Source organism: Jaculus jaculus, chromosome 12 (assembly GCF_020740685.1).
Source record: "Jaculus jaculus isolate mJacJac1 chromosome 12, mJacJac1.mat.Y.cur, whole genome shotgun sequence".
In the NCBI taxonomy this organism is placed as follows: Eukaryota; Metazoa; Chordata; class Mammalia; order Rodentia; family Dipodidae; genus Jaculus; species Jaculus jaculus.
In genome coordinates, this window is record NC_059113.1 from 17,844,818 (window position 1) to 17,856,951 (window position 12,134).

General features: G+C 40.6%; 1 protein-coding gene across 1 annotated transcript in view; it reads left to right on the forward strand.

The window, feature by feature from the left end:
- The first annotated feature begins 4,329 nt into the window (after positions 1–4,329).
- LOC101605551 (disintegrin and metalloproteinase domain-containing protein 2) overlaps positions 4,330–12,134 on the forward strand; it is a 42,411-nt gene continuing 34,606 nt past the window's right edge. Inside the window, exons 1-3 of the mRNA XM_004665791.2 lie at positions 4,330–4,384; positions 4,881–4,957; positions 8,391–8,446. Coding sequence (XP_004665848.2) covers positions 4,330–4,384; positions 4,881–4,957; positions 8,391–8,446 — 188 coding nt within the window. The remainder of the gene's footprint in view (positions 4,385–4,880; positions 4,958–8,390; positions 8,447–12,134) is intronic.

Here is a 12,134-nt window from a genome sequence, read left to right on the forward strand (position 1 = left end):
AAAAATCATAGGGACATACTATAAAAGCATATACTCCACAAAGTATGAAAATCTGAAAGAAATGGATGATTTCCTTGATCTATATGACCTACCTAAATTAAATCAAAATGAGATTAATCACTTAAATAGACCTATAACAAACATGGAGATCCGAACAGTTATCAATAATCTCCCAACTAAAAAAAGCCCAGGCCCGGATGGATTCACTGCTGAATTTTACCAGACTTTTAAGGAAGAGCTAACACCATTGCTTCTTAAGCTTTTCCAGGAAATAGAAAAAGAAGGAATTCTACCAAACTCCTTCTATGAGGCCAGCATCACCCTGATACCAAAGATAGGACCAAAAAAGAAAATTACAGACCAATCTCCCTCATGAACATAGATGCAAAAATTCTCAACAAAATATTGGCAAACAGAATACAAGAATATATCAAAAAGATCATTCACCCTGACCAAGTAGGTTTTATCCCAGAGATGCAGGGATGGTTCAACATACGCAAATCTATAAATGTAATACATTACATAAACGGGTTGAAGGACAAAAATCACATGATCATCTCATTAGATGCAGAGAAAGCATTTGACAAAATCCAACATCCCTTCATGATAAAAGTCCTACAGAGACTGAGAATAGAAGGAACATATCTCAATATAATAAAGGCTATTTATGACAAGCCTACAGCCAACATATTACTAAATGGGGGAAAACTGGAAGCTTTTCCACTAAAATCAGGAACAAGACAAGGGTGTCCACTGTCCCCACTTTTATTTAATATAGTTTTGGAAGTCTTAGCCATAGCAATAAGGCAAGAGACACACATAAAAGGGATACAAATTGGAAAGGAAGAAATCAAGTTATCATTATTTGCAGATGACATGATTCTATACATAAAGGACCCTAAAGACTCTACTAGCAAGCTGTTAGAGCTGATCAAAACCTACAGCAATGTAGCAGGATACAAAATAAATACACAGAAATCAGTAGCCTTCATATATGCTAACAACAAACACACAGAGGATGAAATCAGAGAATCACTCCCATTCACAATTGCATCAAAAAAAAATAAAGTACCTTGGAATAAACCTAACCAAGGAAGTAAAGAATCTATACAATGAGAACTTTAAGACACTCAAGCGAGAAATTGCAGAAGACACTAGAAAGTGGAGAAACATCCCTTGTTCCTGGATTGGAAGAATCAATATCGTGAAAATGGCAATCTTACCTAAAGCAATCTACACATTTAATGCAATCCCTATCAAAATTCCAAAGGCTTTCTTCATGGAAATAGAAAAAACAATCCAAAATTTCATTTGGAATCACAAAAAACCTCGAATATCTAAAATAATACTGAGCAACAAAAAAGAGGCTGGTGGTATCACCATACCTGATTTTAACCTATACTACAGAGCCATAGTAACAAAAACAGCATGGTACTGGCACAAAAACAGACATGTAGATCAGTGGAACAGAATAGAGGACCCAGATGTAAGCCCAAGTAGCTATAGCCACCTGATATTTGATAAAAATGCCAAAAATACTCATTGGAGAAGAGACAGCCTCTTCAGCAAATGGTGTTTTGAAAACTGGATATATATCTGCAGAAGGATGAAAATAGATTCTTCTCTCTCGCCATGCACAAGAATTAAGTCCAAATGGATTAAAGACCTTAACATCAGACCGGAAACTGTGAAACTGCTAGAGGAAAAAGTAGGGGAAACCCTTCAACATATTGGTCTTGGCAAAGACTTTCTGAACACAACCCCAATTGCTCAGGCAATAAAACCACAGATTAACCACTGGGACCTAATGAAATTACAAAGATTTTGCACTGCAAAGGACACAGTGAAAAAAGCAAAGAGGCAACCTACAGAATGGGAAAAAATCTTTGCCAGCTATATATCTGATAGAGGATTAATATCTAGGATATACAAAGAACTCAAAAAGTTAAATAATAAGGAATCAAGCAAGCCAATCAAAAAATGGGCTATGGAGCTAAATAGAGAGTTCTCAAAGGAAGAAATATGAATGGCATATAAGCATCTAAAAAAATGTTCTACGTCACTAGTCATCAGGGAAATGCAGATTAAAACTACATTGAGATTCCATCTCACTCCTGTCAGATTGGCCACCATCATGAAAACAAATGATCATAAATGTTGGCGGGGATGTGGAAAAAAAGGAAACCTTCTGCACTGCTGGTGGGAATGCAATCTGGTCCAGCCATTGTGGAAAACAGTGTTCCTTAGAAGTACATGCTCAACCATGTTTATTGCTGCTCAATTTATAATAGCTGGGAAATGGAACCAGCCTAGATGTCCCTCAACAGATGAGTGGATAATGAAGATGTGGTACATTTATACAATGGAGTTCTACTCAGCAGTAAAGAAAAATGAAGTTATGAAATTTGCAGAAAAATGGATGGACCTGGAAAGTATTATACTAAGTCAGGTAACCCAGGCCCAGAAAGCCAAGCACCACATGTTCTCTCTCATATGTGGATCCTAGCTACAGATGACTGGGCTTCTGCATGAGAATGAAAATACTTAGTAGCAGAGGCCAGTAAGTTGAAAAGGAGACATAAAGGGAAGAGAAAGGAAGGGAGGAGGATACTTAATAGGTTGATATTGTATATATGTAATTACAATGATAATATAATACAATGTAATATGATGGAGAATGGAATTTCAAATGGGAAAGTGTGGGGGTGGGGAGGGAGGGAATTACCATGGGATATATTTTATAATCATGGAAAATGTTAATAAAAATTAAAAAAAAAAAACTGAGACCCTAACAACCCCACCATGAACACCAAGGACCATAGAGGAGGACCACCAAGGGGCCAGGAGTGAGAGGATATAAGACTATAACATATGTAAAAAAAAATGTACATACATATATATGAAATTTAAAAGTAAGTGTAGGTGTTCCTATAGAAAACCTGGAGTTTTCATACCCTTCTGGTGGGAGTAGGATTAACTCCACAATCTTGAAGAATTCATTTTTTAATTTTTCTTAACTTAATAATTGCAAGCAGAGAAAAGACACACACACGCACACATGGAATGCATGGGTGCACCAGGGCCTCTAGCCACTGAAAACGAACTCCAGATGCATGTGCCACTTTGTGCAACCGGCTTTACCTGGGTACTGGGGAATAGAACAGAGGTTGTTAGGCTTTGCAGACAAGTTGAGCCATCTCTCCAGCCACAATGAAGGATTCTTCTTAGAAAATATTTTTATTTATTTATGTGAAGAGAGAGAGAGCATGGGCACACTAGGGCTTCTTGCTGTTGCAAACAAACTCCAAACGTGTGCATCACTTTATGCATGTGGTTTTGTGTGGTGCTAGGAAATCGAATGAACCCAGGTCTGCAGGCTTGGCAGGCAAGCAGGCATGTTTAACCACTGAGCCATATGCCAACCTTTGAAGAATTCCTTAGATGTACCCACCAGAACACACCCTGTCCTGCAGCGCCCTCCTCCAATGTTCTCCAGACTTATGGAAATTCCTAAATATTACACCAACATATGCATACACAAGACTGTTCACAGCCAAGTACTGTTTATTGTTTTTGTTTTTTTTTTTTTTGGAAAGCAAATGGTAGCATACTACATATGACATAAACCGGTGGGGGAAAATAAAGCAACATTGCAGGAACCCAACTGTAAAGGAATACCAGGGGACTGGATGTCTCTGCAAGAAGTTAATCAAATGGTTGATCTCTGGCTATTTGGTGTAAATGTCAGGAAACAGCCTGGAGGTTTTGGTTGTTTTGTTTTGTTTGTTTGTTTGTTTGTTTGTTTGTTTGTTTGTTTGTTTGAGTTCGAGGGTCTCACTGTAGCTCAGGCTGACCGGGAATTCACTCTGCTTTCTCAGAGTAGCCTTGAACTCATGGCAATCCTCCTACCTCTGTCTCCCGAGTGCTGGGATGAAAGGTGTGTGCACCACCATGCCCGGCTCTGTTTTATTTCTTTATCTGGGTGGTAAATACACTGGTTTGTTCACGTGGATGTCAGGCTGATCGGCAGTGATTGACAGAACACATGTACTTGTGAAACGATATTAACAAATGTAGCATGCATGTCTGTTATTTAGAAATCAAAGTTCACTTAAGAAGCACATGTGAACCTTCCTGATCCTCGGCACGGATCCTGTGTCCCGGAAATGATTCTCCCCACCCTTTCTTTTTCTTTGGCCTCAAATCCAGCATCCTTCAAGACCCAACCTGAGCCTCAGCCCACCTGGCCTGGGGGCGCCCCTCGCGCTCTCAACTGCCCCCCAGCGGGCCAACTGCCATCCCCGGGGCTGGGGTCCGGGACGCCCAGACATGTGGCGCACCCTGCTTCTGCTCGGGGGACTCTGCGAGCTCCCGACGGGCGTGAGTAAGTGAACCCCTGCTCCGACCTCTGCCTCCACGATGCGCTGGGGGTCCCCGAAAAGGCCTGCCCGAGGGGCTTCCAATTCCGCGAGGCCGGGGCACCGCAGGGCTTCGCTTTGACGAGCGAGCGGGCCTTTCCCGCGGGTCCTGGGACCCCAGGAAAGACGGGGGGTGTCTTGGTGTTGAAGTTTCCGTTCAAGCTCTGTACTTCGGAAGGTGCTGCGGGGTAGAGAGAAGCAGGGCAAGAGTTTATTTGCCCCGACAGGACAGTCTGGGTTTTGTCCCAGGATTCCCAGATCCTGCCCACCAGGAGATATCCCTAAATCAATATGCACATTTCTCTTTTAAAACTTGCTATTCTATAAAGACAGGAGAAGTAACAGTATTTGAAAAGGTAGTTGGCATGTTGAATACAGGTGGCGGTGGCTTTGGGTGACGGATAAGGAGGGAAGCAGCATCCTGAGGTGTATTGCTCAAAGAAAACATTTTGCCCCATGCAGATTCTGAGCAACTCCACGTGCAAGTTACGATCCCAGAGAAGATCCGCTCCATTACAAGCGGAGACTACGAATCACAAGTAATTAATTAATCACTGACATTGTTCACGATTTAGGAGTCACCTGAATGTTTTGTTCTCAAGTAGTCTATTTGCCATTTATGATCTTGTACACATGCTAGAATATATACTTATACCTGTATTTTTTAAAATTTATTTAGAAGAGAAAGAGTGAGGACGGGCACACCAGGGCCCCTTGCCACTTCAAGGGAACTCCAGAAGCATTTGCCACCTTGTGCATCCAGTTTTACGTAGGCAATGGGGAACTGAACGTCACCACCAGGCCTTGCAAGGAAGAAGCTTCAATCACTGAGCAATCTCTCTAGGCCCTAATTTTTTTTTAATTATTTATTTATTTATTTATTTATTTATTTGAGAGCGACAGACACAGAGAGAAAGACAGATAGAGGGAGAGAGAGAGAATGGGCGCGCCAGGGCTTCCAGCCTCTGCAAACGAACTCCAGACGCGTTCGCCCCCTTGTGCATCTGGCTAACGTGGGACCTGGGGAACCGAGCCTCGAACCGGGGTCCTTAGGCTTCACAGGCAAGCGCTTAACCGCTAAGCCATCTCTCCAGCCCTAATTTTTTTTTTATTAATTGGAAAAATTATTTGAAAATGAGCCAAGAATAAGAGTGCCTTATGGCAATGGTACCATGGTGCTGGACGGAAAAGTCCCAGATGCCCCTTCCACATCTGTTTACCTCTCTGGTGGATTTTGTTTTGTTTTTCCAGATAGAGTCTCGCTCTAGCCCAGGCTGACCTGGAATTCACTATGTAGTCTCAGGCTGGCCTTGAACTCACAGCAATTCTGTGCCTCCCGAGTGCCAGGATTAAAAGCATGTGCCATGCTTAATGAGCATTTTTGGGGTGGTGGTATGAATACTTTTCCATTTTATCAATATGCTAATGATTAAGACTATTGTTTTTAAGTTGTTTCTGTTCATCATAGTTTGGGGTTATTGTTCTTTTTTTACTCTGAATTAAAAAACTTGTTTTTTCTTTCTTTTTTATACTAAGTTCTGGAATCATTTTTGGAGAAGTAAAATGTGTTTCTTGAAACATCATGCTGTTCCTTTTCATTTGGGTTATAGACGTCTTGGTCACTTCAGTAGAGGCATTTCCTTAGCATCTCTCAAACTTGTCACGCTATAATAGAAATTTAGGCTTATAAATTTTTACACAATTTTAAAAATGAATGCATATCTATTTAGCTCTTTAAATAGGAAAAAGGTTATTTTTTAATCAGAAAATAAACAAGGATCTAGATAGAAGGAAATATTTTCAATCAGGGATCATCATACAATGTTGAATTACAGTAAATGAAGCCATCTTCAATTATTATGTTCATGACAAAGATTGTCTATTTTATTTATGTCTGCATTCCTATTGCCTAGGACATAGTGAGGAACTGAGTCTTTTTGTTTTTTTAATATTTTGTTTATTTATTTTTATTTTTATTTTTTTATTTTTTGGGGTCATTTTTTATTTATTTATTTGAGAGCGACAGACACAGAGAGAAGGACAGATAGAGGGAGAGAGAGAGAATGGGCGCGCCAGGGCTTCCAGCCTCTGCAAACGAACTCCAGACGCATGCGCCCCCTTGTGCATCTGGCTAACGTGGGACCTGGGGAACCGAGCCTCGAACCGGGGTCCTTAGGCTTCACAGGCAAGCGCTTAACCACTAAGCCATCTCTCCAGCCCTATTTTGTTTATTTATTTGTGAGAAGACAGACAGGCGGACAGGCCGACAGACTATGGGTGCACCAGAACCTCTTCCCTCGCAAATCAATTCCAGGAGCCCACTACTTCGTGCATCTGACTTTACATGAACACTGGGGAATTGAACCCAGGTCAATAGGCTTTACAAGCCAGCACCTTTAACCACTGAGCCATCTCCCCAGCCCCTGATAGGACTTGTGAATCAGTGAGGGTGTTTCTAATTCAACAAATACAATAAGCACAATACGCAACAATGAATGCTTAAAATCATCATAATTAATAAAGAACTTAGATGATAAGAGAAGGATATTAAACTTACAGACTGGAAGATTAAAAATTAATTGAATATATCTCATAAAGTGAGAAAAAGCATATTAATATATAGAAGTCAAGATTAGCAATGGAGGGCTGGAGAGATGTATTAATGGGTAAAGGAACTTGCTTGCGTAGCCTGCAGGATCATGTAAAGCCAGATGCACAAGGTGGCGATTGCATCTGGAACTAATTTGCAGTGGCGAAAGGCCCTGGCACACCCATATAGCACCAAGAAAATGAATAATTAACTAAGTGAAGCAAATTAAATTTTATTTTAATTCAGCTCTTTCTGTATATATTTCATGCGTGCAAAGCAATATAACAAGATGAGAGAAAATAACGACCTTAATAAATGGAGGTATATTACATGCTTATGAACTGAAAGGTTCAATAATGAAAAGATAAGTTATCTCTGTAAACTGGCTTATAGATGAAAATTGCCCAGTCAACAGATTTCATTTCCTGTGTGTGTGTGTGTGTGTGTGTTTGGTAGATGTGTATGTTCATGTTTGTGTGTGTGCTCATGTGTGTGAGTATGTGGGGAGGCCAAAGGTCAAGTGTCTTCCTAAGTCACTTTCCACCTGATTCTTTTAGACAGGGACTTTCACTGAACGTGGCACTCACTGTTTGGTTAGACTGGCTTGCTAGTAAGTCTCATGTCTGCTCATGTCTCCACCTTCCCAGAGTTTAAGATTACAGGCATGTGCCACTATGTCCAGCTTGTACATGTATGCTTGGGATCTGAACTCAGGCCACATGCTTGAGTGGCAAGAACATTACTCACTAAGCCATTTCCCTAGCCATAGATATAATTTTTTAATCTTCATATTAATACATCAGCGAGCATTGTATTCAAACTGAGCAGTATCTCTAACTATTACACATTGTGTGCTATTTACTGTGTATACATTTTCTATTAAGTACTCATATTTTGTCCATTTTAAGCATGAGTTTCATGGTGACCTGAATCCTTATTGTTAATACAGTTATTGGATAAAAAGTAATATCTTCTTTTGATTCCATTTCATTGGATAAATTAAGAAATTAACATATAAAAAGTTATAGCAATTGTATTCTTTTTTGTGTTCAAGGTAAGGTTTCACTGTAGCCCATTCTTACCTAGAATCCTGGAAGTCACTACATAGTCTCAGGATTGTCTCAAACTCACAACGATCCTCCTATCTCTGCCTCCCAAGTGCTAGGCTTAAAGGCATGTGCCACCATCCTGGCTGCAATTTTGTTCATGTATTTATTATATTTTTTTATAATGAGAGCCAAGTTTTAACACTAAATTCCATTGAAATCTACATTTTCTCTTTTTGTCGTGTTATTATGGTTTTGAAATGTACCATTAATGTAAAATGTGAGCTTCCGTTTCTGACCACACCCTCCTTCCTTTTGAATGCGCTGCTTGGCCAGGTGTCCTACAACATTATCATTGAAAGGAAAACGTACACCCTGAACCTGGTGCAGAAGTAGGTAACCTTCATGATTTTATTAACAGTCTGTCTGTGATTGCTTATTGCAATTATCCTGAATGTCATTCGTTGCATTGGAAAATTTTCTAGTTATTGGTGATATTTTGAGACAGAGTTTTGTTATGTAGCTTATGACAGCATAAGATTCACAGTCCTGCTCCCTCAGTCTCCACATGCTGCAGTTATAGGTACAAGTCACTGCACTTTATGTTTCATGTATATATATATATTGGGCTTTGAAAAGACCTTTAAGTCTCTTTAATAAATACCTACAACTTGAATTCATAGTGTTTGTTCCTATCCTCTTTATTCCATGTAGCATCTGATTTTTTTGTGGGGGGGGGGAGGAGGGTGAGAGAGTGATAGCCATGAAGTTTCAAAAAGGGTGAATTTGAATAATTTTCTATCTTTCTATTGTTGTGTTTGTGAGGTAGGGTCTGGCTGTAGCCCAGCCTGACCTGGAACTCACTATATAGTCTCAGGATGACCTAGGAGTCACAGTGATCTTTCTATCTCCACCTCCCTAGTGCTGTGATTAAAGGAGTATGCCACCACACCCAGCTTTAATTTTCTATCTTTCTAGAAACATAAACATATCTTGCTTTCAAATTCTCTTACATTCTCTTTTATTCAACTTTTATTTGAAGTATGATGGCAGAGTCTTGGATGGCCTAAGTCAGGCAATTTGTTTGTTTGTTTGTTTTTCCAGTATAGATGCCCTGTCACCATGTATTAAGAATTTAGATTACAAGCCAGGCGAGGTGACATACGCCTTTAATCCCAGCACATGGGAGGCAGAGGTAGGAGAATCGCAGTGAGTTCAAGGCCACCCTGAGACTCCATAGTGAATTCCAGGTCAGCCTGGGCTAGAGTGAAACCCTACCTCAAAACAAAACAAAAAAATAATTTAGATTACAGTAGTGAAACTACAGCTAATGAGTTTTAGGGGAAAAAAAACTTAGCAATAAAAAGAAAAAAATTCAAAACTAAAGTGGCTTTTGTTAACATGCTAAGAATAGACTTCAAACAATAATAAAAGGGAGCTGTGTGTGGTGGCACATGACTTTAATCCCAGCACTCAGGAGGCAGACATAGGAGGATCACCATGAGTTTAAGGCCACTGTAAGTCTACATAGTGAATTCCAGGTCAGCCTGAGCTAGAGTGAGACCTTATCCTGAAAAATCAAATAATAATAATAATAATAATAATAATAATAATAATAATAAAAGGTAGAAGTCTGAATGTGAACTCACCAAAGCAAAACAAAACATGGCATACATCTCCAACAATCCCATAACTCTATAGTTGAAATTCTTTTATACACCTTAAATTCTGGAAACATTTCTTCTATCTAAAATGGATAGCAAGGAAAATGGAAGGAAGATGCCAAATGCTAACTGAATATTACTGCTTTTTAATAATTTGTTTAAAAAAACTTTTATTTATTTGCTTATTTATGGAAAGAAAGAGGAACAGGAGAGAGGAGTGCATGAGTGCATCAGGGCCTCTTGCCATTGCAAATGAACTCCAGATGCATGCACCCCTTTGTGCTTCTGGTTTTACCTGGGTACTGGGGAACTGAACTTGGTCTGGAAGTCTTTGCAAGCAAGAGCCTTTAACCACTGAGCTATCTTCCCAGCTCTCAAATTACTCCTTTCTGCAGAAAAGAAAAACCGTGGTATTTTGCGAGAGTGTGATAAATCAAACACTCAAGACATGGATGACAAATTTACAATCAAAGTACAGGCACTGTTTCTCCATTTACACATTTAGCAACAGATGGGAACCAGGAAAACAGTGCAGTGCCAAGGATGGACACGATGAAGTGTTGTGATTGGCACCAAAGGCCATGAAGCCTCCATTCTTATTTGTTTACTATTTTTTGAGGCGCTATCTCCCTGGGTAAAAGTCCCATGCTGGCTTCCAACTTGTAATCCTCCAGCCTTCACCTCCTGAGTGCAGGACTTGCAGGCATGAATCACCACACTCTCCATTCTTTGGTGTTATTTTAGCCCAGATTCTGTCCTATTTTCTCTCTCTCTCTCTCTCTCTCTCTCTCTCTTTTTTTTTTAGTTTGTCAAGGTAGGGTCCCACTCTAGCCCAGGCTGACCTGGAATTCCCTATGGAGTCTCAGGGTGGCCTCGAACTCCTACTTCTGCCTCCCAAGTGCTGGGATTAAAGGCGTGTGCCACCACACCCAGCTCTGTCCTATTTTCATGGGGTCACATGCTCACTCTTTCAGCTGTGACTTCACTCTATCCTTCAGTTCTGCTTCATAGCTCATTCCCTTTAAAGCAAGGGCAAAGTAATCTATTTTATTTATTGATTGATTTGAGACAGAGAGGGGGCAGATAGAGAATAGGTGCACCAGGGCCTCCAGCCACTGCAAATGAACTCCAGACACATGCTCCACCTTATGCATCTGGCTTACATGGATACTAGGGAATCGAACCTGAATCCTTAGGCTTTACAGGCAAGCACCTTAACTGCTAAGCCATCTCTGCAGCCTAGTAATTTTTTTTGTTTGTTTGTTTTTCGAGGTAGGGTCTCACTCTGACTCAGGCTGACCTGGAATTCACTATGTAGTCTCAGGTGGCCTTGAGCTCATGGCAATCCTCCTACCTCTGCCTCCCGTGTGCTGGGATTAAAGGTGTGCGCCACCACGCCCGGCATAATTTTTTTTATAAACAGCCAAAATGTAAATATTTTAGACTTTATGCTTCAACATGGCCTTTTGTATACTTTTGAGCCCCATTTAGTCTCTTTGAGACCTTGAGCTATACGTGATCTAGGTAGACCTTGAACTTCATATGGCCGGTAGACCCTGAGGTCCATATGATCTCCTGTGGAGCTTGAGTTTCATGTGGTCGGTCTCTTGTGAACTTTGGCCTTGCCTAGTGTCTCGTACACACTGAGACCCATATGTTCCTTGGAGTCTTCTCTGTTCTTTTGTGTCCACTAAACTCTGCTGTTGCGGCAACACCCATAGACCATGAGCAAGTGGACATGACAGGCCATACCACAACACCACTTCAGTTCTTCTTCACTTCCTGTTTCCATAGTAAACGGATATCAAATCTCTAAAGCGCGCTTCCGGACCCGCTGCTGATCACACATATCGTATTAATCTATTCTAATGAACTGCGTGGCGTTAGCCAGTGTGGTAGCACACGCCTGTAATCCCAGTGCTCAGGAAGTAGAGGTTGGAGGATTCCTGTAAGCCCACGGCCAGGCCTGGCTTACACAGGGAACTGCGGTATTATCTTTCTAATAGTGAGCTGTGCTTTATTTATTCTAAGAATGAGCCCTACTTGTTCATTTCCTTTGGATTAGTTAATTCATTGTATTTGTCAACGTTTTATTTGCTGTTCACATTCCTGTGATGATAGTGAAGTCACTGGATTTATACAGTGGAAAAGACTGGTGAAAATTGTTTTTCGCATCAGCAGTAGAGATTGATGGCCCAGTGCTCTCTAATGAACTGCCAGACCTTCCTCTTTGACACCACACCTTTCAACTGTTCATTGTCTCCCCCCGTCTGTGCTATGTTTGTGCGGATTATAAATGAGATTGCACAATATTTTCCTTTCTGTGCCTGGCTTGTTGTACTTAATATAGTGTCTTCTAGGTTCACGCATGTTCTCCATGTGTCGGGGGATCAAATAGGAAGATTAAAACGCTCTG